General features: G+C 40.5%; 1 protein-coding gene across 5 annotated transcripts in view; it reads right to left on the minus strand.

The window, feature by feature from the left end:
* Positions 1-8,607: 8,607 nt before the first annotated feature.
* Suz12 (SUZ12 polycomb repressive complex 2 subunit) overlaps positions 8,608-27,868 on the minus strand; it is a 41,009-nt gene continuing 21,748 nt past the window's right edge. For 2 of the 5 annotated variants that reach the window (XM_052194580.1, XM_052194579.1), the window contains 9 exons: positions 24,246-24,351; positions 21,301-21,390; positions 20,527-20,704; positions 18,602-18,693; positions 18,285-18,428; positions 17,392-17,549; positions 13,631-13,829; positions 12,768-12,847; positions 8,608-10,844 (listed from right to left, as the gene is read on the minus strand). In XM_052194580.1, coding sequence (XP_052050540.1) covers positions 10,502-10,844; positions 12,768-12,847; positions 13,631-13,829; positions 17,392-17,549; positions 18,285-18,428; positions 18,602-18,693; positions 20,527-20,704; positions 21,301-21,390; positions 24,246-24,351 — 1,390 coding nt within the window. In that variant the 3' untranslated portion in view covers positions 8,608-10,501. The remainder of the gene's footprint in view (positions 10,845-12,767; positions 12,848-13,630; positions 13,830-17,391; positions 17,550-18,284; positions 18,429-18,601; positions 18,694-20,526; positions 20,705-21,300; positions 21,391-24,245; positions 24,352-27,868) is intronic. The other 3 variants (XM_052194583.1, XM_052194581.1, XM_052194582.1) reach the window with 2 other exon arrangements.

Raw genomic sequence — 27,868 nt, forward strand, 5'->3', positions numbered from 1 at the left:
GCAGTGGTGGTACACGCCTGTAATCCCAGCTCTTGGGAGGCAGAGGCAGGTGGATTTCTGAGTTCGAGGCCAGCCTCGTCTACAGAATTAGTTTCAGGACAGCCAGGACTAAACAGAGAAACCCTGTCTCAAAAAAACCAACAACAAAAAAGAACATAAACTCCCGTCTGAATGGATGACACTAGGACTTTGGGTGATGATGTCATGAAAATGTGTGTTTATTTTTTATTCGTATTTATTTATTTACTTACTTATTTTGATTTTTCAAGACAGAGAAAGCCTGTGTAACCCTGGCTGTCCTGGAACTCACTGTGTAGACCAGGCTCGAACTCAGAAATCCACCTGCCTCTGCCTCCCAAGTGCTGCCCGGCTAAGAGTGGGTGTTATTGTTCCTCTACTACATGTCAGGCGCTGTTCTGAATTTTCAGGGGATGTTGTCTTAGTTAGGCTTTTATTGCTGCGAAGACACACCATGACCAAGGCAAGCCGTACAAAGAAATCATTTAATTACGGCTGGTTTACAGTTTGAACGGTTTAGTCAGTTATTACCGTGGTGGGAAGCATGGCCGGGGTTAGGCGTGCATGGTACTGGAAGAGCCAAAGAGCTCTACATCTTGATCCAAAGGCAGCCATGAGGAGGAGACTGGTAGGGAAGGAGAGGGTGTCTCCCTCACTGGGCAGAGCTTGAACAGAGGAGTCCTCCCAGGCCCACCTATACCTACCATGACACTTCCTCCACCAAGGTCACACGATTCCAACAGGCCAGACCTCCTAATAGGGCCTCCTCCCATGGGCCAAGCATATTCGAATCACCACATAATGTTATCTCATTTAGTCCATACATCAGTACTCTGGACTTTTGTATTACTATTATTTCCACTTTGCAGATGAGAAAATGAAGTTGAAGAGATGTAAAGTAGGGTGGCTGAGGTCATAAATAGTAATACTGAGACATGTTTCTCCAGGGAGCCCTACTGTGACTACTGTGCTCAGGGAACACCAGCCAGAGGTCACAATACTGGGGCTGATGGACGAAGACTGACAGACTCAGTCGACCCAGGGTGCCTGGAGAGTGGCTCTTAAAAATGAGCGTCAGGGTCTGGAGCTGACAGGTGGAGGTGTACGCAGTGGGCTGAGGGAGGGTCTGGAGCTGACAAGTGGAGGTGTACAGAGTGGGCTGAGGGAGGGTCTGCAGCTGACAGTGCAGTGGCTGAGGTCAAGCTGGAGAGCACATCTGCAGTCAGATTGTATGTCTAGAATACCTAGCTAAAGAATTGATATTTAATTGTGCAAACAAAAACATATTTTCTTAATACACACATATACATAAGAGTGTATACCTGTATATGCAGCTGTGTGCTTTTGTATGTGATACCTGGTTTGTTAAATGGCTACTGAGATCCAATCTTTGGTCCTCATAATTGCATAGCAAGTGTTCTAAAATACCAAGCTTTCTCTTCACTGTGTGTGTGTGTGTATGTGTGTGTATGCTAGAACTCAGAGGATGATTTGCAGGAGTCACTTCTTGTCCTCTACCCTGTGTATCCAGGGATCTGAGTCAGGTCATCAGACGTGGTGCCAGATGCCTTCACCTATGAGCCATTTAACGGGCACAGCCTGTCCCTCCAGATGAGGAATTAACATGAACAACACCAATCAAGTAACCTGGTCATCCTGGAGAGACACTGAGCTGTAAAATGAGCCAATGACAGAGGGGATCTGTAACCAATAGACATTTAGAAAGGGCTGGATGACTGATGTGAACAGACACAGAAGAGGTTCTAGCTTGCTTCTCTGTCTTGGAGAAGCAACTTTGATCGTGATCAAAGGCACCGTGCGGAGAAAGGATTGTGTGGCCTGTGGCTTTCAGTCAGGTGTGGAGGGAAACCAAAGCAGGACCCAAACCAGGGACTTGACAGGAAACGCAGGGGAATGCTGCGTTCAGGCTTGCTGGCCCTGGACTTGACCGTCTCTCTCAGACAGCCTGGGACACCCCCAAGGATTTCACAGCTCACAGTGGACTGGGCCCTCCTACATCAGTCATGACCCAGGAAATCACTGATAGATGTGCCCGTAGGCCAGTCCGGTCCTTGGCTGTGATTCCTTCTTGCCAGTTCTATGTGAATGGATGGAAATTGTGCCTAGAGAGGATCAAGCTGGCTTTATAACCTGGCTGACTGATGGCTTCAAACTGGAGAAGTCCGGTCTGTTCTCAGTGAAGTGAGACATGACGCTTACATTTTAAGGAGGGCATCCGCAAAATGCAGTTAGTTAGACAAACTCTGGGCCAAGTGTGCTGGTGCAGCATCACCAGAATTAGAACTTAGAAGGCATCCTGTTCTACATAGGAAATTTGCTATCCATCATCTCTGGGCTTCCTGGTTTCTCTCTGTTCTGTGTGAACGAGAGGGTTTCCTGAGAATGTGCCCCTGTTTTCATGCTCTTTGTACACAGCTCTTTATACGTAATGAGCTTGTCTTTACAGATCTTAGTCTTTTCATTCACCTAGCTACAATGTTCTAGATGGATTCCAGGGAGTTTGTAGTGAGTGCTTGTAGCTTCTCATGTCTCAGAATCTCACATAGAAAGAACAGCGGCGCAAGGCTTTGATTCTGGCATTGGGGAAGCATGGGCTGGTGGAGTTTTAGGCCAATCTGCTTTACAAAGAGAGTTCCAGGACAGTCAGGGTTACATAGTTAGACCCTGTTGTAAAAGAATAAAGAGGAGGAGCCAGGCGGTGGTGGTGCACGCCTGTAATCCCAGCACTCTGGGAGGCAGAGGCAGGCGGATTTCTGAGTTCAAGGCCAGCCTGGCCTACAGAGTGAGTTTCAGGACAGCTAGGGCTATACAGAGAAACCCTGTCTCGAAAAAACCAAATCCAAAAAAAAAAAAAAAAAAAAAAAAATGAGGAGTATCTGAGGTGTGGGTGAAGCTTGTCTGCTAGAGTGCTTGCCTAGCATCCATGGAGCCCTGAGGTTGATTCCATGATACCCAGGATTTCATGAAACAGCATGACCGGAACAAGCCTGTAATCCCTGTACTCAGGTAGATGAAGGCAGAAAGATCAGAAGTTCAAGGCCTATCAGGGGAACATTCTTAGGAGCGTTCCATCCATGGGACCTGCATTGTAAGAGGAGAGAATGGACTCCCCTGAATCGTCCTCTGACCCCCACACCTGTGCATATACACAAATGAATGAAATAGAGTGACTAGCCAGGCGGTGGTGGCGCACACCTGTAATCCCAGCACTCTGGGAGGCAGAGGCAGACGGATTTCTGAGTTCGAGGCCAGCCTGGTCTACAGAGTGAGTTCCAGGACAGCCAGGGCTATACAGAGAACCCTGTCTCGATAAAGCCAAATCCAAAAAAAAAAAAAAAACAAAAAACAAAAAAACCCCACCAAATCCCCCCTCAAAAAAAGAAAAGAAATAGAGCAACTATGTAGATAGAAAAGTGACACTGAAAGCCTGTGGCAGGGGATTCCCATGAGTCAAAAATCCAAGTTGGTAGAGAGAAACCACAAATACTGCAAGAGCTGTGTGGCCTTAGTGTCTCCACAGGAAGAGGAAATTAATAATGAACAGACACAAGAAGAGGAGGAACCCCAAATCATCATCACACACTCCCTGGAAAGCACCTTGGAGTAGTTTGGAAATAGTAGTAAAATTCGAGGGGGGGGGGCTTCCCACCAGTGCTGATTGACCATGAGGCCCCAACAGGTGTCTGCAGTGCTCTGGCTGCCCCCAGAGCTGCTTGTGATCATACACCTATAGTCCCAGCAAGTAGGATGTCAAGGCAAGGGAATGTGGAATTTCCTGCCCAACACAGGCTAACTAGTGAGGTGAGGCCCTGTCTCAAAACATACAGGGACTAGTAAGGTGGCTCTAGCTATGAACACCTTAAATTGCTCTTGCAGAAAACATGGGTTCAGTTCCCCTCAAGCAAGTTAGCTCACAATGGACTGTAACTCCACCTCCAGGAGATCCAGTGCCCTCTTCTGGCCTCTGTGGGTACCTGCATTCACAAACATGCATGCCAATGCACACAATTCAAAGTGAAAACTAAGAAAGCAGGCTACCCTGAGCTTCAGTGACTTATTAGGACACAGTACTCAGAAACTCCTGTGAAAGCCAACTGTATTGCAAACATCTGCTCTTATCCAGGGCTCCTCCAGGGTCAGCCTGCCCTGTGTACCGAGCTGGGACACAAGGAGACCAAGACCCTAGCAAAGTATACGGTGGGACTGACCCTGAGATGGCCATCCAACCTCCGGACGCACACATGGGGGCGTGTGAGCACACACGTTTTCACTCTGTGCACACACACACACAGAGAAGCTGTTAAAGTCATGGGTACCATAGCTACAGCAATCAAATATGGAGAAAACAAGACTGAGTGATCATGTCCTGGAGAAGCCACAATCAGGCTCTGCTTTGTGTCACTGAGTGCCTCTTTCTCTCAACTCTTGTTTTTTAAGATTTATTTATTATATAGTACACTGTAGCTGTCTTCAGACATTCCAGAAGACGGAGTCAGATCTTGTTATGGATGGTTGTGAGCCACCATGTGGTTGCTGGGATTTGAACTCAGGTACTCTGGAAGAGCAGTCAGAGCTCTTAACCACTGAGCCATCTCTCCAGCCCTCAACTCTTAGAATTTGTATTAAGATATCATTGAGGCTAGAGAATTCAAATTCACTCAGCAGTTATAGACAGTTGTGAGCTGATGTGTGATTGCACCCAGGTCCTTTGGAAGAGCAGTGAGTGCTCTTAACCACTGAGTCGCCTCTCCAGCCCCTGGATGGAAAGAGGAGGCAGGAAGAAGAGAGAAGACAGAGACAGAGGGAGGGAGGGAGGGAGGGAGGGAGAGAGAGAGAGAGAGAGAGAAAAAGAGAGAGAGAGAGATTGAAGATTTATTCCCAGAGAGAGAGAGAGAGAGATTGAAGATTTATTCCCAGCACTTGGGAGGCAGAGGCAGGCAGAGTTTGAGGCAGCCTGGTCTACAGATTGAGTTCCATGACAGCCAGGGCTACACAGAGAAACCCTGTCTGGAAAAACAAAAAAACAAACAAACAAAAAGATTTATTTATGTATGTGAGTACACTTTAGCTGTCTTCAGACACACCAGAAAAGGGCATCAGATCCCATTACAGATAGCTGTGAGCCACCATGTGGTTGCTGGGAATTGAACTCAGGACCTCTAGGAAAGCAGTCAGTGCTCTTAACCACTGAGCCATCTCTCCAGACCCATCAATTATTATTTTTTAAAAAGCCCTCTCTACTTGAATCTCAATACCATTCTGACAGAACTATTGAGCACAGTTAAGTGTTTTTTGTTTGTTTGTGGGGTTTTTTTTTGTTGTTGTTAATTTAGAGGGCTGGAGAGATGGATCAATAGTTAAGAGTACTGGCTGCTCTTCCAGAGTATCTGGGTTCATTTCCCAACACCCACATGGTGGCTCACAACTGTCTGTAACTAGGTTCAGGGGATCAGTCACCATTTTCTGGCCTCTTTGGGGAGCTAGGCATGTATAGTACACAGACATATATGTAGGCTAAGCACCCACACATAAAAATTCAAGTTAAAACAAAACCATTAAACTGAAGTTATAGCTTAGCAGCTGCCTGTAGCTCTAGCCCCAAGGGCCCCTCGGGCCATTTCTGGCTTCTGTAAACACCTGCATGTACACGTCATACATTTATGCTACCACATACATATGATTAAAAATCTTAAAGTAGCTTGGCAGGGGTGGCACATGCCTGTAATCCTAGCACTTGGGAGATAGAGGCAGGTGGATTTCTGAATTTGAGGCCAGCCTGGTCTACAGAGTGAGTTCCAGCCAGGGCTATACAGAGAAACCCTATCTTGAAGAACCAGAAAAAAAAAGAAAAAAAAGAAAAACAAAAAGGTGTATATTTGTATGTGTGTGAGTGTAGTGCCCATGGAGGCAAGAAAAAGCCATCAGATTCCCTGGATTGGGAGTTATAGACAATGTTGAGCCTGCTGTGTGCCGAGAACCAAACTCCATTCCTCTGCAGGAAAAGCAAGTGTTCTTAATTGCTGAGTCATTCCATCCACCCTTGATTTTAATATAAAAATTGACAATAGGGACAGAAAGAAAAATAGAGCTCTCATGGGGATTTGCTGTGAAGGATGGAAAGAGGTGAGCATTCATATTAAGGATGAGTGACTGGGCTGGAGAGATGGCTCAGCTGGTAAGAGCACTGACTGCTCTTCCAAAGGTCCTAAGTTCAAATCCCAGCATCCACATGGTGGCTCACAACCATCCATAAGGAGATCTGACACCCTCTTCTGGTTGTCTGAAGACAGCTACAGTGTACTTACATATATAGGATGAGTGACTTACTCCAAGAAACCAAACCAAGTGAGGTTTCCCAAACCAAGTGAGGTTTCCTGTTATTGACAGCAGTGAACTGTAGTGACAGCTGTAACACATCCATTTCACATCAGTTCTTGCTCTGCTCAAACCCAGGGAACCCAGGGCTGTGTCTTGATCTGCAGCACTGGAATTTGTGCACTGGGCCAAATGTACCAGGCAACACACTGTTGCACTGGGCTTACTGTTTCCAGGGAAAGCTTTCCCACTTGAGAAAGGAAAGGTATCGCAACTGCAAATTTTTCTTTCCTTTTCTGGTCCCTTCCTCCTCTTTGCTGGTGGGGACCCTCTTGGGTAACCCTCACCCTGGCACTTAAAGTCTCTGCGAGGCTAGGCACTTCCTCACCCACTGAGGACGTACAAGATAGCTCAGCTAGAACATACAGCAAGGTATGCAGCCAATGATGGTTCTGAATTTATGATGCTCCTGCCTCCACCTCCTCAGTGCTAGGATAACAGGCTTTTGCCACCAGCTGTTATATAGAACACTAATAAAGCATCATGCACAGTAAGGTAGCCAAGCACTCTACAAACTTAGCTAAGACACTGAAATACTTTTTGTTCATTTTGCATTTGTAGTAGTTTTGTCAAAGACTTTGGCAGCTCCATGAACTAACTTCCATGTGCTAGGTTGTGACAGAGGGTAGTAATTGACCTATCTTGTAATGTAGTATTAGTGCATATTACACCTCCAATAGCCATGAAAGTCAAGGCGGATGGCTGGGTGGATTATTAATGTGAAACTCAATCTTGAATGTCACCAAGCTTCCTCTGCAGAGTTCATTTGTGGCAAGAGAAATTGAATTGTGTTAACAAATACACCAAATAGCTTTCCCTAAAGGTTGTATTATGTTCTCTGTTCTTTAAGAATTTTTATATGTAAAGGTGTTTTGCTTACACGTATGTGCATTATGTGCATGTCAGGTGCCCAAGGAGGCCAGAAAACGGTGTTGGGCCTGTTTAGCCAGTGTTCTCAACCACTAAGCCATCTCTCCTGCTCAACTATTTTAGGAGAGATTTTCTGTGCCGGAATGTTTCAGGGCATGTAGGTGCCAGAGATTCTTGAGCTGGAATTAAAAGTTGGCGGAGTTGCTTTAAATGGGTGCTGGGACCTGAACTCAAGCCCTCAGAAGGAACAGCAAATGCTCTTAATTGCTGGACAGTCTTCTCACTCCCTTTGAAAGACCATGAGGAGTTTGGACAAAAGATTCATTTCAATAAAGCCATTCTTAAGCTGAAAACATCAAAAAGGAAACATTACCACACCCAAATGATTTGCATGAGGACACTGCAGATCAGGTAGCTATCACTACCCCAAGGAAAAAATAGTCTAAAATCAAACTAGTACCTACTGAATCCAACCTAACAGTCTCATACCATAATAAAAATGCAACAAGTTAATCAAATAATTTCATGTGTTTACTTGAATTGCTACTTTCTAACCTTTAGGAAGACCAAGATGAGTTTATTTTTATTTTCAATACTGAAAAAAGCCACTTGTGGCCTGGAAGTGGTACACATGCAGTTAATTCCAGCACTTGGGAAGCAGAAGCAGGTAGATCTTATTTGAGGCCAGCCTAGTCTACCAGACTTCCAGTATATCCAAAATTACATGGATAAACCCTGTCTCAAAACCAAACCAAAAATACACCCACCCACCGAGAGAGGGGAGCTAGGAGTGGAGGGGGAAGGGGGGAGGAAGGGGTGGGGAGGGGAGGGGAGAGGAGAGGAGGGGAGAGGAGAGGAGAGGAGAGAATTGGGGGCTGGAGAGATGGCTCACAAGGCAGACAGATCTGAGGCTAACCTGGTCTACAGAGCTAGGTCTAAAACAGCCAGGACTACACTGAGAAAACCCTGTATGAAAACAGAAAAAAATTAAACTACCTACAACTGGAGATACCAGTTTGATTTACTGGCTTTGCTCTGAACTATATACTTAGAGAACAACCTGGGAAGAATTATAGTATTTTCTAAGTGAATCTGAATAACAGCATTTAAGTGGGACTCGCTGCACAGGCAAGGCTCCAACACCACACACAGCATGTCAGAATCACTGTAGATAATAGTGTATCTATCACCTATGAGTGTTGAAACCAGAGTTTCAGTGTTCTGGATTTCTTATTAAGCTCTCTCATCAAACTAGTTAAGCCATCTAAGCAAAGCCTAAATGCACACATTAACAATGCAGACCATGAATGAAGAAAAGCAGAATACAGCTTTATATTATTGAACTTTATGTACAAAATCATTTGATTTCAAATAAACATTTAATGTAAAAACAAACGTTTCTCTTAAACTGAATTTTTTTACATCTATTGTACCATTCAAATGCTTTATCATCTTACATGATTTCTTCAAAATCTGTTCTCAGGGTACATATAGAAAAGCTTTTTTTTATAAATAGAAACAAAAGGCATTTTCAGCTTTTATTATAAGATGACATAAAAAGTTTACTCAACAGAAGTAATTTCATTACTATTCAGGGGAGGGAAATCACCAATGTTTCTGTGCAAACAATGCTAGCCTTCTTTAAGCATTAAGAGCATAACTGCTTTAAAAATGACAGAAGCAATAATTCTACACCTACATCTTCCCTAAAATAATCTATTTTTTTTTTTTTTACATATGTGCACAGCTTTAGCAGATTAAAGCCCAGGAGAAATGCTCAGAACCCACTACCCAGAGGCAAAATGAGAGTTCAGTGAACTCATGAGGAGAGCTTACCAGCCAGGGAGCCTGCAGTGAAAACTGCAGCTTCCCTCTTTCTTATTTTTAACACAAAAACCAGTAACTAAGAACTTAATACTGGATGACAAGTCACATCCACACTATTTAAATAGCCTCACAGTTAAACACATTGTAAAGACCAGCCAAATTAGTATTTACATTTATAAATCTCTGAAGACACCATGAGAAAGCTTGTGTCCCTTTACTAAACAAAGTAGGGAACTGCATCTGATGGTGGTGGAATGAAATTAAAACATTAAAAATACCAGTATTTACAGCAGCATTGATCCTTTATAAATAAAGAATATGAAAATGCAATATCTTTAAAGGATAATAAAAAATTGAGGTGATGTTATTCAACCACAGTGCTTGAGTTGGAATAAAAACCTATCCGTGCTTATTAATATGCCAGTAGTGAAACCACTTTCTGTTGGAGAAAACCCAACCGTGAATATGTGCATAAAACACAGAACACAGGGAAAATTGCTCAAAACAATTCAAGTCAGCTTATCTGTATGGATATTCGAATCAAAAAAGACATCACAAAGGAAACAAGTAGTGACATCTTCTGGTTCATACTCAGGTACACCCTCTACCACAAAGTAGCATATTTTAAATCTCCATCCTAGTGCAAAAGATGTGCACAGAACAATTTTCCGAGGGATTACCTAATTAAAAAGGAAAAACTAAAAACATGTTCAAGTAAAAAGCTAAATTGGGAAAACAAGCACTCAGACCAGTCACTTGAAAACAAACAGTAACGCCCATCAGTGCGCATGGCACTGGATGCAGGGAGAGGTCACATGGCCTCCAACAGGAGGAGACCAACTGGTGCTGTTTTAGACTTGGAACACAACTGATGCAGAACTTGCATTGTAACCTCTCATCCCAAATGCATAAATGATTTCTCAATCAAGGGTCAATGTTTGGGGCAAGGTGGCAATGTAACAATTTCACAAAAACTCTCAATCTCTAAAACAGTATAACATCCCAACCTTCCTTTCCCAGAAAATGTCTCATAATTACAACACAGAAAAACAGTCACAAAAGAAACAAGCATTAAAATTTAGGTGTGAAATTTCTAGGTTAACCCAACATATTTAAAACACTGTTAGCGCTAAGAAAAAAATTAACTATTTGAAAAACTGCTTTTCAGGCTAAAACCAAATTGTGAGGATGTCACTAAAGCTGATAAGCACAAGAGGAGAAGCGAAGCAACCCACAGAACCTCTGTGCCAAACTCAATGGCATCATCTAACAATGCCTGTTCCAAATACATGATTAAAAACCAACAACCTAAAACCAAAACTCTTCCTAGAGGCTGAATTCCCTAGAAGCAACTTCAGTGTCTGTCCACAACACAACAGAGAGCTAGTTCTCAGAGTTTTTGTTTCTTGCTCTGTTTTGGAACCCCTGAGACACCGTCTGTTTCCAAAGCTTTCTCTTTTGAGTTAGTTTCACTGAATCCATTTGCTGTCCCATTTTGTTCCTCAGCTATTTCTTCATTTGCAGGGGCAGATTCTCCTTTTTCTAGTTTTTGCTGCATTTCTCGGAGCTTGGTAACAGCTTTATCTATTGACATTATGCTAATAAGATTAAAGTCATGCATGCTGACTAGATGAAGCATGAAGTTTCGACATAAATTCTTCTTAATTATTTTCTGTCCATAATTTTCTACAAACAGCATACAGGCATGATTCATTTGATTGTCAGCAATAAATCTATTCAAGAAAAACAAAGCATTAATGATACAAATTGATTCTCTGAGAAAACGAGAGATAAGCAATGTATAACATGACAAACAAGCCCAAGCAAATTACTTAAAACAAACCTATTAGTGAGACAGGAGCCTCAATAAACAAACCTTTCTAGCTGTCATACTTACAGATTTAGACCAGGAAGTTGACTAAATCATTACTTCTGGGATGTGAGGGATGCTACTCTATACATTCTAGGTAAGCAATCTACTTAAAATGTTGATTACATTTAAATGGGCAGCAAACATTTAATCCAGTCCCTATGAATGTATATGAATTTTTTTGCCTGCCCATGCATTAGCATACAACATGTGAGCCTGGAATGACGAACAGGTATGCACCACTGTGATTGATGGGAATTGAACCTGGATGCTTTGCTCTTAACCTGGATGCTTTGCTCTTAACCACTGAATTGTTTCTTCACTCTTCCATCATTTCTTTTGTAAAAAATGTTTAGTATTGTGTATATGCATGTGTGTGCCAAGACATCTTTGTGGAGTTAGTTGACTCCTTTTGAGTTTCTCTGGGTTTCAGTTCTTCATTTGAGGCAATCAGGATTGAGTGGCAAGCACTCACCACGTGACTTTTGTAAATTTTAAGGACATGACATATCTTTGTATTCACTGGCAATATATTGTTTTGTTTTGTTTTTTCGAGACAGGGTTTCTCTGTGTAGCCCTGGCTGTCCTGGAACTCACTCTGTAGACCAGGCTGTCCTAGAACTTACAAATCCGCCTGCTTCTGGGATTAAAGGCGTGCACCACCACTGCCTGGCCTCACTGGCAATATAAAGAAAAAAGAAATCAAGGATGGTGGCGCAAAATGATGAGTAAAGAGGATGTGGTGAGGGGAAAGAGATGACTAAGTGGTTAAGAGCATTTGTTCCCACAGAGGACCTTGAGTTGGGTTCCCAGCACATGTGGGAAGGATTACAAGCTCAGGTATTTCCAGATTCAAGGATATAATAAATAAGCCTCTGGCTTCTAGAGACACACACACATGCACACGCACGTACACAAATAAAAAACAAGACCAACAAAAAAACTTATATCCATAAATACTTTAGGCAATCTCTCAAGACCCCTTAAAACAATGGAGTTCATTCTGTAACAATCACTGGCTAATTCACACATTTAATATACTTTTGGATGAGGGTAATGTTTAAAATACTCATCCAAAGTAAGTTTAAATAAGATTCTGGCAGGTAATTCTCTAATCATTACCACAGTCCCTTAAATATTTGCAAGGCACCATATAAAAAATGAAATTTGAAGGTGTGTGGTACAAACTTTTAATCTCAGGACTCAGGAAGCGGAGACAGGCAAATCTTTGAGTTTGAGGGTTGCCTGGTTTACAAAGTGAGATCCAGGACAGTCAGGGTAACATAGAGAGACCCTGTATCAAAATAACAAAAACAATCCTTTTGATTTTTCAAAATGATTGGGGAAACAAGGTGGCTCAGTGGAAAGACACATATTGCTCTTTGAACCTACACCAGGATATAACTGATTCCCAAAGATCTCCCACATGAGCAACACAGCAGGTATATGTCAAAACTCACAGAATAAGAATAATCATAAACTAATAATAATAGAGTGAGTCACATAAGGTCTTGCACACATAATTTTAGCATGGGGGCAAAAGTGAGGTGGGTACCAGAGGGATGTCTCAGTGATTAAGAGCATTTTGTCTTATAGATAACCTGGGTTCAATTCCTAGCACCAATGAGGCAGCTTCCAAGTGTCCTCTGCAGCCACTAGGCACACAGTAAGCACAGACATACACACAAGCAAAACACGCACACACATAAAATAACTACGAAAACAACTGCACAGACTCAGACTGAGAAGCAGCAAAAAGAAGGAAGTAATGGAACAGAAACTCTACCCATGCTTCATGACATGGAGATTCCACAGTTTCATTACTTCTTTCTCTCCTTCATTCACATCAGAAAATTCTTCAATTTGCTGAAAGAGAAAAAAAAAATATTACATTTATAACAGTAGTAGTATTTTTAAGAAAAATAGGCTGTCAAAGCAAAATATGTTGGAACAGAAAAATAAGATGTAGCTTTTCCTTTCCTTTCTTTTCTTTTTAGACAGGGTCTCTGTCTCAGTCCTGGCTGTCCTAGACCTCAACTCACCCTCCAGAGTACTGTGAACAAAGGCATGTGCCATCATATCCAGCAGCATTTAATAAAACCAACTTTTACTTTTTTTTCTTTGATGGGGGGGAGGTTTTGGATTTGGTTTTTTCAAGACAGGGTTTCTCTGTGTTGCCCTGGTTGTTCTGGAACCCTCTCTGTAGACCAGGCTGGCATTGAACTCAGAAATCCGCCTGCCTACTAAATCAACTTTTACTTAAGCATTTATCTTAGAAGGAAAATTCTAGGGGCTGGAGAGATGGCTCAGTGGGTAAGAGCACTGACTGCTCTTCCAAAGGTCATGAGTTCAAATCCCATCACCCACATGGTGGCTCACAACCATCCATAAAGAGATCCAATGCCCTCTTCTGGTATCTGAAGACAGCTATAGTGCACTTACATATAATAAATAAATCTTTAAAAAAAAAAAAAAAAAAGAAGGAAAATTCTAAGTTACAAAAGAGTAATGAAAAATAAAAATGAAAGTATCCAATAGAAACTCACACAGGAAAAAAAAAAACCTTTCCTTGCTTAAATAACTATGTAAATGACAGTAATAAGAACTTGTATCAGCATTGCTGGGGAAGAAGAAAATAAAGGTAATTACAGTAATGGTTTTTTCTCTCAGCCATTCTGGATCTTTCTCATCTTCACTATCTACTTCCATTTCTTGTGGCCGAAGAGGTAAGCAGGTATCACTGTGGAAATAGAGACGATTGTGGCCACTGCTGTACGTTCTTTGCTGTTCCACTTCTCCATCTTCAGATTCAAGAAACTCCGACATGCTCGCTTTCGTTCGTTTTGGCCTAATGAAGTCAAGAGATCAGACAAGACAACATGTACATCCATGACACTGGGTATGAGATGGTATCTGTAATGTTAACATTTCGTAAAACAAAAACCATAATAGTATTTGAAGCAGGCACCCTTTTCTACTATTTTTTTGCAATATATAATGCAAAATGGACACAACACATAACCCCTTCCCCACCCCTCAAGAACCAGCGTTCAAAGCCTAAGCTATATAGTCCCAGTTCTACATACTAAAGTTTCAAAGACAACAATGGCTTTCCTGATATGAAAAAATAAACTTAAAACAAACAGAAAAAACTAGGGCTGGAGAGATGGCTCAGCAGTTAAGAGCACGGACTGCTCTTCAAAAGGTTCTGAGTTCAAATCCCAGTAGCAATAAAGTGGCTCTCAACCATCCACATGCCCCCCCCTCCCCACTTCTGGATCTGATGTCTTCTTCTGAGTTGTCTGAAGACAGCTACAGTGTACTTACATATGATGAATAAATAAATCTTTAAAAAATCACCAAACAAAACAAAAAAGAACTAGTATGCACTTAAAAAAAAAAGAAAAAGAAAAAAAGAAAAAAACTAAAGATGCATTTAAGAGCTGTGCAGGGGTTGCCCATGTCTTTACTCAAGGTATTCAGGTTACAGAGGCAGGCAGATATCCAGGTTCAAGGCCAACCTGGTCTACACAGTAAATTCTAGGACCACATAGAGCAAGCCTGTTTTAAAAAGCAAATAAGCAAACAGAAAATGTATATAAGGAAAATTAATAAATTGCTAGGTAGCTGGGAGGTGGTGGCGCAGGCATGTCCCAGCACTCTGGGAGGCAGAGACAGGTGGATTTCTGAGTTCGAGGCCAGCCTGGTCTACAGAGTGAGTTCCAGGACAGCCACGGCTATACAGAGAAACCCTGTCTCGGGGAAAAAAAAAAAAAAAAAAAAAAAAGCAAAATCCAAAAAACCCAAAAACCAAAACAAAACCAGATAAATTGCTAGGTAGGACACATTGGGGGCAGACATGCGTTCAATCCCAGCATTCTAGAGGCAATGGCAAGCAAGTCTGAGTTCAGGGTCAGTCTGGTCTGAAGCGGAAACTTCTTGTATTTTTGGAACATTAGTTATGTCAAATGATGTTTTGCTGGGGCACACAGATAAAAGAATGTCTTGCTAAAGCAAACTCATGAAGGATGCTTAATGAGAATATAACTATGACCCCAAAGGAAACGGGAGAGACGAGCTCTGAGCTTTGGTTTGGCCTCCAAATTCTTACCTAACTAAAGTCACCCATGTATTGATTCCCCTTATACAGTGTCTTAGGGTTTCTATTCCTACACAAACATCATGTCCAAGAAGCAAGTTAGGGAGGAAAGGGTTTATTGAGCTTACACTTCCACACTGCTGCTTATCACTAAAGGAAGTCAGGATTGGAACTCAAGCAGGTCAGGGAGCAGGACCTGATGCAGAGGCCATGGAGGGAGGTTTCTTACTGGCTTGCTTCCCCTGCACTCTTACAAAACCCACGACTACCAGCCCACAGGTGGTACCACCCACAAGGGGCCCTTCTCTCCTTGATCACTAGTTGAGAAAATGCCCCACAGCTGGATCTCATGGAGGCACTTCCCCAACTGAAGCTCCTTTCTTTTTTTTTTTAATTCGTTTCAAAACTTTATTATAGAGAAGAAAAGAAAAGAGAAAAAAAGAAAAGAGCCTTTCTCTGTGATAACTCCAGCCTGTGTCAAGTTGACACACAAACACATCACTACTATTAAGCTTCAACCCTTACTTTCTTTTTTTCCGGTTTTGGTTTTTTTTCGAGACAGGGTTTCTCTGTGTTGCCCTGGCTGTCCTGGAACTCACAAATCCACTTGCCTCTGCCTCCCAGAGTGCTGGGATTAAAGGCATGCGCCACCACCACCCGGACAACCCTTACTTTCTTATTCATCCCCAAGAAGTAAATAACTTTACCAGTCCCACAGTCTTTACATATTACAAGTTCAATCCCTTTAAAATGTCCAGTATCTTTTAAAATTCAAAGTCTCTTAACTGTGGGCTCCACTAAAATACTTTCTTCCTTCAAGAGGGAAAAATATCAGTTCTGAGTTCTAGGACAGTCTGGTCTACAGACTGAGTTCCAGGACAGCCAGGACTACACAAAGACATCCTGTCTCGAAAAACTAAAAAAAACAAAACAAAACAAAACAAAACAAAAAAAAAAAAAAAAAAAAAAAAAAAAACAAATCAGGGAACAGTCATAATCAAAAGTAAAACTCAAACTCCAATGGTTCAAAGTCTAGGATCCAACTCACAATCTTCCGGGCTCCTCCTCAACTCCTAGCATGACTCCTTCAGTCCTGGGACATCAATTGCAACTGAGGTTGCATCTTTACCAATGCCTTCCATGACCTCTCACAGTGCTGAGCCTCAGCTGCTCTTCATGACCCCTTCATGCCTTCAAAACTGGTACCACCTGAGTGACTCTTACATAGTACCACGTCCAGGCACAGCACAAAATACAACCGTGGCTATCTCTGGAACACAGCCTCTGTGCTCTCAGAAAACACTTCCCAGAAGTTTTCACCTCAGTGATGCTGATCTCTTCTTAATCACCGCTAATTTCTTAGCTCCAGCTAACCAGTATCAACAGTCCCAGTAATGAAAAGGTTTGCTTTAATGGTTCTGGTATCTTGTTAATCACGGCTGATTCTTCATACCCAGCTAACCAAAACCATAGAATCTTCACAATCAAAACATGGCCTGAGAAGAGTCTTTAATCTTCCCTCTGAAATTTCACAAGCCAGGCCTCCATCTTCTATGCTGTTCTCAACATATAACCGAATGAATTGTCTAGCCCAAAATTCCAAAGTCCTTCCACAGTCCTCCCACGAACGTGATCAGGTTGTAGGTATTCACACAGACCTAGATCCTCTGCAAGAGCAACTAATTTTAAATATCTAGACAATTTGCTAGTCCCAAATCAAGGTAGGAGTGGCAACATAAAAAATTGGTGGCGCACACCTTTAATCCCAGCACTTGGTGTATTTCTGAGTTCGAGGCCAGACTGGTCTACAGAATGAGTTCCAGGACAGCCAAGGCTACACAGAAAAACCCTGTTTCAAGGAAAAAAAAAACAAAAAAAAAAAAAACAAAAAAACAACCCCCCAAAAATTGTATTTAATCCCAGCACTTGGGAGGTAGAAGCAGGTGAATCTCTTTTTTGAGTTCCAGGCCAGCCTAGTCTACAAAGGGAATTAGTTCTAGGACAGCCAAAGCTGTTACATAGAAAAACCTTGTCTAAAAAAACCAAAAAGTATACTACTTCACCGATCAATACCAAAATACTCTTTTTTCTCGATCCCCCCCCTTTTATTCTCAAATCAATAAAGGTAGGGCACATGCTGCCAAGGCTGACTGCCTAAATTCAATCCATGGGTTCCACGTTGTAGAAGGAGAGAACCAACTTGAACAAATTCACCTCTTTCTTTCCTCCTTCCCTCCCCCACTCCACACACACACACACACACACACACACCTATAAAAAATAAAAGGCAGAACACAAGCTTTCTGCCTACCTGCACACAAGAATGTGTGTGATAGGTGTTCTCTTTACTGGTCCATTTCGACTAAAAGCAAATCCAGGTTGACGATGTATATCCTGAGGATTTCCTGCATAGGAGCCATCATAACACTCATTGATAGAAACATCTATCCTAGCACCTTTTGGATGATACTATAAAGAAAACAAAAACAAAATAGGGTGTTCAGAAAAAGATATTAATAATCCTATATGAAACATCTATTTTTCCTTTTAATTAAAATAGTTGTGGATTTTGTGAAAACTGAAATAAATCAAGTATTATCAACTTGATGGCAAAGCATACCTGAAGACTTAAAGGAAAAAAAAATGCAGGCCAGGCTCTGTGGCTCCACATTCAATCTTAGTTCTTGGAAGGCGGACAGGAAAACCAGGATGCCTAGCTACAGAATAAGACCTGGTCTCACAAAACAAAACCCCTGCAAAAAGTGAATTAAAATGCTAATGGTCTCATATTTCAGTCTGGAGACTTTGTATAAACCATTTTTCAAGACGAAAATTCTTGGCCAGGCAGTGGTGGCACATGCCTTTAATCCCAGCACTCTGGGAGGCAGAGACAGGTGGATTCCTGAGTTCCAGGCCAGCCTGGTCTACAGAGTGAATTCCAGCACAGTCAGGGCAACACAGAGAAACCCTGTCTCAAAAAACAAATCCAAAAAAACCAATAAATAAATAAATAAATAAATAAATTTATCCTTAAGTATATTCAGTGAATATATGACATATTTAAACATTATACAGAATAAATACAATGAACTGAATCATCCACTGTAACCTGCACAGAACTTCTGTTTACAACCAAAGTGGCCTTTATCTAAGGTTGTTATGTGTGATATGTACTATTGGTAAATAAAATGAAAACCTACTTACTACGTAATTGAAGATAAACCTGCTGTGGCAGAGTTTCAGATGCTTGAGTAAGCTATACAGCTTACGGCAGTTGAGAGTGCACCACGGGCAGTGCAGGTCATCTCTGGCTTCTGTCTGTTGTCTTGTATTATTGTTATAAAGGAACTAAAAAACAAAAGGTGTCAAGCTCACAACCTGCACATTTCTTATCACTGTTTCCTTAACACCTCTAAAACATTATACCAATGAAAAATATTCAGATACTACATACAAAAAAATGTATCTTATGATATATTTACTAGACTAATTACTTTATTAGACCAAACAGTTGTATTTACCTGATAAAATATTCTTAACTTCTGGCGACTTTCATTTGAAGTATCCTTTTCTTTTCTTGTTTGCAGGTCTGCAGTCAATGTCTCCTTAACAGCTGAAAATATATATCCGCTTAATTGATGAAAACCACCCTTCTATAAAGTATCTTGCCAAAATTACTAAACAAAAATATATAATTGTGGTATATCTGATTACTTCCATTGATAATGATATTCATGCCTTTGCACCCCACAGGGATTCTCTGTGTAGCCCTGGCTGTCCTGGAACTCACACGCTGGCCTTGAACTCAAAAATCCGCCTGCTTCTCACACCTATGAACTTGGGTTAAAAATATATGCCACAACACCCTGGGAGGACTTCGCTTTTTTTTTCTTAAAAAAATAAAAACCATGGGCTGGAGAGATGGCTCAGTGTACTGACTGCTCTTCTAGAGCTCCTGAGTTCAATTCCCAGCAACTACATGGTGGCTCACAATCATCTGTAATGAGATATGATGCTCTTTTCTGTTGTATCTGAAGATAGCAACAGTGTACTCACATATATAAAAAATAAATCTTAAAAAAACAACAACAAAAAAAACCCACTACAATAAAACCCCAAACTCCCAAAAACTCCTTTGATATCCTAAGCCATAACAAAAATAACCCACAGTCACCACAAAGGTTTTTAAGATTACAGGTATTTTTGTTTTGTTTTGGGTGGTTGAACCCAGGTCCTCCCAAATGCCAGTCACCTGCTCTGTCACTGATGTTCAAACCTAGGCCTGACCTGATTTGACTGGTTATTAGAAAGTGAAAACTGGTAGTTTTAAAATCAACCAAAACTGCAATCATAACTACAATCTTCTGTCATAAAGCTGTTTACTAGTTTCCCTGCAATTCTCTTACCTCTTAGGTTAGCTAAAGAATACTTTGAGAAGTGCCCAAAGAATGAATTACTTAGGAAATATTTCCTATGACACGGGTCATTTCTTTCTTACCTTTTAAATGTTATTTATTACATTTGTGTACAAGTTTTAATAATAGTTAATGAAGTGTTATGAAGTGGCAACTACTTACTAAAGCTGAACTACTGTTAGGTGGAAAGAACGGACATACAAGAGCCAGGATTTCAGGCTGCCCCTGAGATCCCCAGTACCAGGTACCAGGGCACATATGCGGAGGTCAAAAGACAACTTTCAGGAGCCAAGACTATCTTTCCTCCATGTGGGATTTGGGATTCAGGTTGTCAGGCATATGTAGAAAGCAGACAGGGTCTCACTATCAGCTCTGTGAAGTCTTGAACTTGCCTCTTCCTGATGAGGTTAAAGGCATCTATTACATGCTACACATCTTTTGATGCATGTAACAACTGAACAAGACCATATAACATCAAAAGAGAAATCTTGGCTCTTCTGAGAGATAAAAATACGCAGATGCTCTAAAGTCAAGAGTAGTGTTTTTTCTTAAGTTAGGACTTAATACAGCAGAGCTCTTATTCTATCTGTACCTGTACTTTAGATGTAAAATAGGTATGTGAACCCAGGGCCTTGGTCACACTAGGCAAATATTCTATGCAACCCAATGCTTTACATTTTAAAAATGCATTGAAAACCAATCACTTTCTTATCTGTGGCAAATTAGTGGTAAAATGTTCTAAATTGACCCAAGGATAATCATAGACACACCTGAAGTTCGTAAACACTACATATCATACTGCTAAAATGTTAAAGTAAAATTCCCAGAAACACCATCACAAATGTTCTAGAGAACTTTACATTTAATATAGGCAAACTCTAAGTTACCACAGCTAATAATATGGCTACTTGATAAGACAGTTATTTATAAGACAGTTATTTCCTGAATAATTAAAAACAACAAAATCACAACTCACTTATTCTAAGCCTAAAACATTAAAACCACTATTTAGATAGCAACAGAATTTTTACCAATAGTTTGTGCAGGTTTAACAGAACCAGGCTTATTTTCCTGATGAAGACTCTCTGAATTTCTAGTGGCAAGGGGTTTGGCAACAGGAGCTGTAGACTTATCATTGGTTTCCCCCGTCCATCGAAGAGTAAATTGCAATGTAGGTCCCTGAGAAAATGTTTCAAATGGAGGCAGTCTCTAAATAAATAATAAATAAAATAGAAAAAAGAGTTATGATGATGTTAAAGATGTATCAGAAATGAAGATACTCATTATGATATGCCAATAAGGATTTATTTAAAATCAATACTTTACAAACATTAACTTTAAAATTATATATATGCACATGTGCACAGCTATGATAGATATATGCTTCAGTGCAGTGCAAAAGAAAGCCAGGAGGGCATGAGATACCCTGGAGTTGAATCTTGAACCCAACATTGGTACTGGGAACAGATCAAGTCCTCTAGAACAGGACACACTCTGTGTGAAAACAACTGATACAAAACAGTCAGACTTTCCGAGTTTTTCTCTCTAAGAACAGAATTAGGCTCAGATTTCTCAACAGGCAGAAAACAAATTTTCAAGAAAAATCTCCCTCGCTGGGCAGTGGTTGAGCGGAGACTTTAATCCCAGCACTCTGGGAGGCATAGGCAGGCGGATTTCTGAATTGAGGCCAGCCTGGATTAGCTCCAGGACAGCCAGGGCTATACAGAGAAACCCCGTCACAACCCTGCCCCCAATACACACACATACACACACACTTACACTTGCCTGGCAGTGGTGGAACATACCTTTAATCCCAGCACTTGGGAACCAGAGGTAGGTAGATCTCTGCATTCAAGGGCAGCCAGGGCTACACAAAAGTCTAGAAAAAAGAAAAACTAAACAAACCAATCCACTCTTACCAAGGTATGATCATTTTTGCCCCTGACATTATCCCGCTCTACCCTCTCTCCATTGCTCTTGTGGAATACAGAGCAATGACAAGAACAGTCCTTTCCACTACAGTATCGTAGTTGCTTCCCTTGATTTTCATTCTTAGAAAATAAAGAATCAGCAGGGCGGTGGTCATGCACACCTGTAATCCCAGCATTCTGGGAGGTAGAGGCAGGCGGATTTCTTAGGCCAGCCTGGTCTATAGAGTGAGTTCCAGGACAGCCAGGGCTATACAGAGAAACCCTTTCTCAAAGAAAACCAATTCAAAAAGAAAAGAAAAGAAAGGAAAAAAAAGAAAGGAAAGGAAAAAGGAAAGGAAAAAGGAAAGGAGAAAGGAAAGGAGAAAGGAAAGGAGAAAGGAAAGGAGAAAGGAAAGGAAAGGAAAGGAAAGGAAAGGAAAGGAAAGGAAAGGAAAGGAAAGGAAAGGAAAGGAAAGGAAAGGAAAGGAAAGGAAAGGAAAGGAAAGGAAAGGAAAGGAAAGGAAAGGAAAAGAAATGCCAGGCAGTGGTGGTGCACACCTTTAATCCCAGCACTTGGGAGGCAGAGGCAGGCGGATTTCTGAGTTCAAGGCCAGCCTGGTCTACACAGTGAGTTCCAGGACAGCCAGGGCTACACAGAGAAACCCTGCCTCAAAAAACCAAAAAAAAAGGAAAGAAAGGAAGAAACCAAAGAATGTGGAAGACTGCCTTTTATTTTTCTCAGAAAGTTACATAAGACCTTGTCTCAATAAATAGATAAAAATCATATTTTATGTGTTTAAGGATTTATTTATTATTATAATAATAATAATAATAAATAATAGTACACAATTGCAGTCCTCAGACACACCAGAAGAGGGCGTCAGATATCATTATGGATGGTTGTGAGCCATCATTTGTTTGTTGAGATTTGAAATCAAGACCTCTGGAAGGATCAAAAATTTCGCTGAATGGTTGTAGCACACATTTAAGTGACAGAGGTAGATAAATCTGCGCGCACACACACGCACACGCGCGGGCACACACACACACACACACAGACAGAAATCTTGTTAGGCCGGGTGGTGGTCTCGCCTTGTTAAACTATCATCTTTCTTTTTCTTGAGACAGGGTTTCTCTGGGTAACCCTGGCCTCAAACTAGAAATCTGCCTGCCTCTGCATGCCAAGTGCTGGGATTAAAGGTGTGTGCCACTACTGCCTGGCTAACTATCATCTTTCTTAATGGCTCTTTTCTATCTTTTTAGGTATCAGTTCTTCCTGTTCTTCACTATCTAAAACTTACTGGTTGATGTTGAGATGACTCAGTGTAAAAACACTTGCTTAAAGCATAATTGCTCAAGTTTGATGCCAGAATGTTTATGATAGAAGAGGTTCCCACAAAATGTATTTCTAAATGTGATAATTCATTAAAACATATTTTTGGTCAGTGGGTGGGAGCTCACGCCTTTAATCCCAGCACTTAGGAGGCAGAGGCAGGTGGATTTTGAGGCCAGCCTGGTCTACAGAATGAGTTCCAGGACATCTAGGGCTATACAGAGAAACCCTGTCTCGAAAAAACCAAACCAAACCAAACAAACAAAAACATATTTTTGAATAGGATTTCACTCTCATATTTTATCTTTTCACTTTTAGTCCTCACTAAACAAGAAACAAGGCAAATGAGTTAACCTGACAAAAAGCAACTAAGCTAACTACCAGCAGAGATGTGCCTCAGCTAGACAAGTTCCTAAGTACAATGTCCTCTATCACAGTTTCTGACCAGGCAATTTTGCTTGCATTTTCTAAGTATTAAAACCAAAGAGGCGGGCGGGGCAGTGGTGGTGCACACCTGTAGTCCCAGCACTCTGGGAGGCAGAGGCAGGTGGTTTTCTGAGTTTGAGGCCAGCCTGGTCTACAGAGTGAGTTCCACGACAGCCAGGGCTGTGGATATGGTAGCCTTTCTTCTCTCAAAGAAACCCTGTCTCCAAAATTCAAAACAAACCAAAAACAACAACAACAACAAAAAAAAACCCCAAAAAACCAACAACAAACAAAACAAACCAAAACAAAAAAACAAAACCAAAGGGACTCTAAGAACAAGCAATATGGCACTATGTCTCAGTGGGAAAAGGCACTCCACAGCAAACCTGATGACCTAAAGATACCATGCTGTGGGCTGGAGAGATGGCTCAGTGGGTAAGAGCACCGACTGCTCTTCCAAAGGTCATGAGTTCAAATCCCAGCAACCACATGGTGGCTCACAACCACCCGAAAAGAGATCTGAGGCCCTCTTCCCGTGTCTGAAAACAGCTACAGTGTACTTACATATAATAAATAAATAAATCTTAAAAAAAAAAAAAAAAAGAAAAAAGAAAAAAAAATACCATGCTGTGCAGATTTAGTGTTGAATGTGGTGGTGCATAGCTTTAATGCGGGCATTTGGGAGTCAGAGGGATCTTTGTACTGGTTTACAGAATTCCAGGAAGACAGAACTATATAGCAACATCTCACAAATAAGCAAATTAATATTTAATGTGAAAAATCAAAGAATCCTTATTTCAAATACAATTTCCATTTGAGAAAAAAATCAAAATAGAATTGACAAGAGCTGGGCAGTAGTGCTGCACGCCTGTAATCCCAGCAGAGGCAGGTGGATTTCTGAGTTTGTGGCCAGCCTGGTCTAAACAATGAGTCCCAGGACAGCCAGGGCTATACAGAGTAACCCTGTCTCGAAAAAAACAAAGAACCAAAACAAAAATAAATAAGTAAATAACAAAACAAAAAACAAACAAAAAAACAGAGTTGACAAGCACAGTTGTGTCCACCTCTAAGTCATCAATACCTTCCCATCGAGAATCGTCTCCCACGTTGCTCTTTTCTTACTTATTGGACATTCTTCCATTTCCTGCATGGCTACTTCATATTCCCCATCTAAAAGCTGTAAACGCCTAGTAAAAAAACACACACACTTTATAAAGTAACCTGTGTATTACAAAGTCTGCACTCTAAAACACATTAAACTGGTATACTAGCTTACATACAGAGCAGGAACCCAGATCTGACAAAAAGCAGTATTAACAAAAAGAAAAATGTTAATCAGGCAGTCTTTGAGTAATAAACACCCAGAAGTGCATTCTTCAGCACAAATGTTTATTAACATATATCAATATTTTTTCCTGAAGTTGTGGAATGTTTATATTTATGTTCCTAACTAAACTTGCCGGAAAATTGGCTTTGTTCTTGTTTTGTAGAGAAACAGGGTCTCTCTACTATGTACATGCAATGTAATCCAATTATCTGAGTGTGGATTAAATGTGTATACTACCATGCCTAATGAGCATTCTGGAATTTACTAAGTATCTGTTTATACCAACAAATATGATATAATAAACAGAAATTTGTATTACTGTAGCTAGACATAATATGCCTGTATCAAAACCTAGTTAAAGTCAGACAGTGGTGGCGCACATCTTTAATCCCAACACTTGGGAGGCAGAGGCAGGTGGATTTCTATGTTCAAGGCCAGCCTGGTCTACAGAGTGAGTTCCAGGACAGCCAGGGCTACACAGATAAACCCTGTCTTGGAGAGGAAAAAAAAAAAAAAAAAAAACCAAAAAACCCAAACACCAAAAAAAAACCAAAACAAAACAAAAAATCCTAGTTAAATTTATGCATTAAGTATAAACCAGCTGTGCAGATTTCATGTTTTTGAAACTAAGGCAACAGCAGTGCTACAGTTCTCCCTAGAGGAAATTATTACAAATTATGCACATATCAGTGTTGGAACTACAATTGTTATTTTCATGTTTGCTCAGTATACTAATGATATAAATGACAAACCTGTAAACTAAAGAAACCTATGGGAACCTGGCTAAGTAAATAATGAATCAAAGCTATACAGAATCGTTTTAAAATTTGTGAACATGTTCATATATTGTATGATTTATATATAATTTTCATACTTAAACACTGGTGTTCCCTACTATTTTCAAACCATTCCTTTCTCATGCTAACCACTGACTGTGCATAGGAACAATCAGCTTTGCTTCAGTCTTAGAAGTCCTGTTAGATGATGATGTACTGAATACTCTGTGTGATAGGCACAGGACCGAATACTGCTACTTCAACCTCCTGTGATCCTACATCTAGGTGCTGCTGTTATCAGAAATAGAATACAAGACAGAAATATTAAGTATCCACCTTTAAGAACAAAACAAATAGCAAAACCTAACAAGTAAATACAATCACTAAAGTCTGATTCTTAGTATCAAACTATTAAGAGTTTTTTGGTCTGGTCTCCATACTCTACTACTTGAATTTAGGTGTCACAAGAGTTAATTCAATTTTCTTTTAATAATCAACTTCGGAGTTTGCAAAACATGTCACTTTAATGGGAAGAGCATGCCTACTTCATGCTCTTACATGGCTACATGATATTCTACACTATGGCTGTTCACTTGACAGCTACATCTAAACTGCTCTCCTACCTCTGAAATGTTATGGGGGCTTCCCCCCAGGTTAAGAACAATGCTTTATCAAATTTTTTGATTTGACAATTTCATAAGTGATAAAAATAACACCTCGGTGCACTTTTACTTCAGATATCCTGTCTTCTTATTGTTTAAGAACCATATACATAGTCTCTTTAAAATTTATTCTATAAGTTCTTTGTTGTTGTATTGGACTATGGGGACTTTTTACTACTATTACTATTCTGAGACAGGGTCTTTTAGGAAGCACAGGCTAGCACCTAACTTGAACTATTTCACATCCCTTAGGCCAGTCTTTAAGACCTATATAACAGTTTTATAACAGACAAATAACTTTCAACATGAGCAGGGCAGTGGTGGCACATGCCTTTAATACCAACACTTGGGAGGCGGATTTCTGAGTTTGAGGGCAGCCTGGTCTACAGAGTAGGCTCCAGGACAGCCAGGGCTACACAGAGAAACCCTGTCTCGAAAAACAAAAAACAAACAAAAAAACTTTCAACATGGGCTAAAGAGATGGCTCAGCGGTTAAGAACACTGGCTGCTCTTCCAGAGGTCCTGAGTACAATTCCCAGCAACCAATTCCCAGCTAACAATCATCTGTAATGGAATGGGAAGCCCTCTTCTTGTGTGTCTGAAAACAGCAACAGTATATTCATTTACATAAATAAATATATCTTTAAAAAAAACCCAAAACTTTCAACATATGATTTCAAAGTAATTGCCTCATTACTGTTTTTGGAGACTAGCTTTAAAAAATTGTTCATGGAAACCTACTTGTTTTCGTCTCTTAAATAACTGGGATTATAGGCAAGTACTACAACATCTCTTTATCATAGGTTCACTGTGGGTATGGTAGCCTTTCTTCTCTTAAAGTCTTAGGTTTTTACTTTTGTTCAGTATTTCAAACTCTCTCTACATGGTTTTTAAATTTGGATTATTTGGAAAAGGAGATTTTTTAGTCTCAAGGAAAAATGTAATTGAAAAAAGAGAGATCCTAGAATCTGCTTGTAAAAGCTCCTCATACCAAACAGGATAATTTGAACAGCAAAATAAGTAATAACATGATCAGATGAAAAAAAACTCACTAAAAAATGTTAATCCACATTGACAAAAAGCCAAAGATTTCAAAATAAAAAAAATCCCCTTTACAGAAAAAAATACCAATGAACAAATGATGGGAGAAATGAGGGAAAATGCATGCAGTAGGCCATTTGTTCAATACTCAATATCATTAAAACAAGAAGCATAGGTGTGGGGGGGGGGGGAGAGACACAAAAAACCTGTCTCAAAAATAAAATATTTAAATAAAAACATACAAACAAACATATGCATGCATGGTACAAAGAATAAAAAATAGATACAAATGTGTTTCTAGCTGAATAGAACACATTAAGTATCAGTGAAGCCAACTGTGGGCACCTCCTGACACTTCCCCACTAGACACTAGACCTCTGCTTTCTAGTACATTTATTGCTGTTTCTAAGCCTCTCCTAGTCATCCTATTAAGAATCAAACCCCAGGTTGGCTACGTTGGCCCTCTGTGATTGAGCCCCTGGGTTTCTTCAACTGATCACATCAGTCAACAATCAAATATGACTTTAAAAATTTATTATCTTGAATTATATTGGTAAACACCAGCAATCAACCTAGCATAAGAAGTCACAGCACCTCAGGTATCATTCTTCAATGGCCTGTAAAAAAAAATGTTCCATAAATTTCCTACATCTTCTTTTCTCCTTGATATCCTGTGCCAAATGTATAGTCACACAGGATTATACAAAACAGGCTTTCTTTAGTTGCTATCCTAAGATTTGTCTAGAACCCATTCCACGTAGGCCTCTGTTGAAACACTGCCCCTAATATAAACAATAACCACTTATTCGCTAATATTTCTTCACAGCATTTACTGATTTTTTTATTGAGTTGTCTATAGCCTACATTAGAAACACAAAGACAAGCCGGGCGGTGGTGG

Source organism: Apodemus sylvaticus, chromosome 10, assembly GCF_947179515.1.
Source record: "Apodemus sylvaticus chromosome 10, mApoSyl1.1, whole genome shotgun sequence".
Lineage (NCBI taxonomy): Eukaryota > Metazoa > Chordata > Mammalia > Rodentia > Muridae > Apodemus > Apodemus sylvaticus.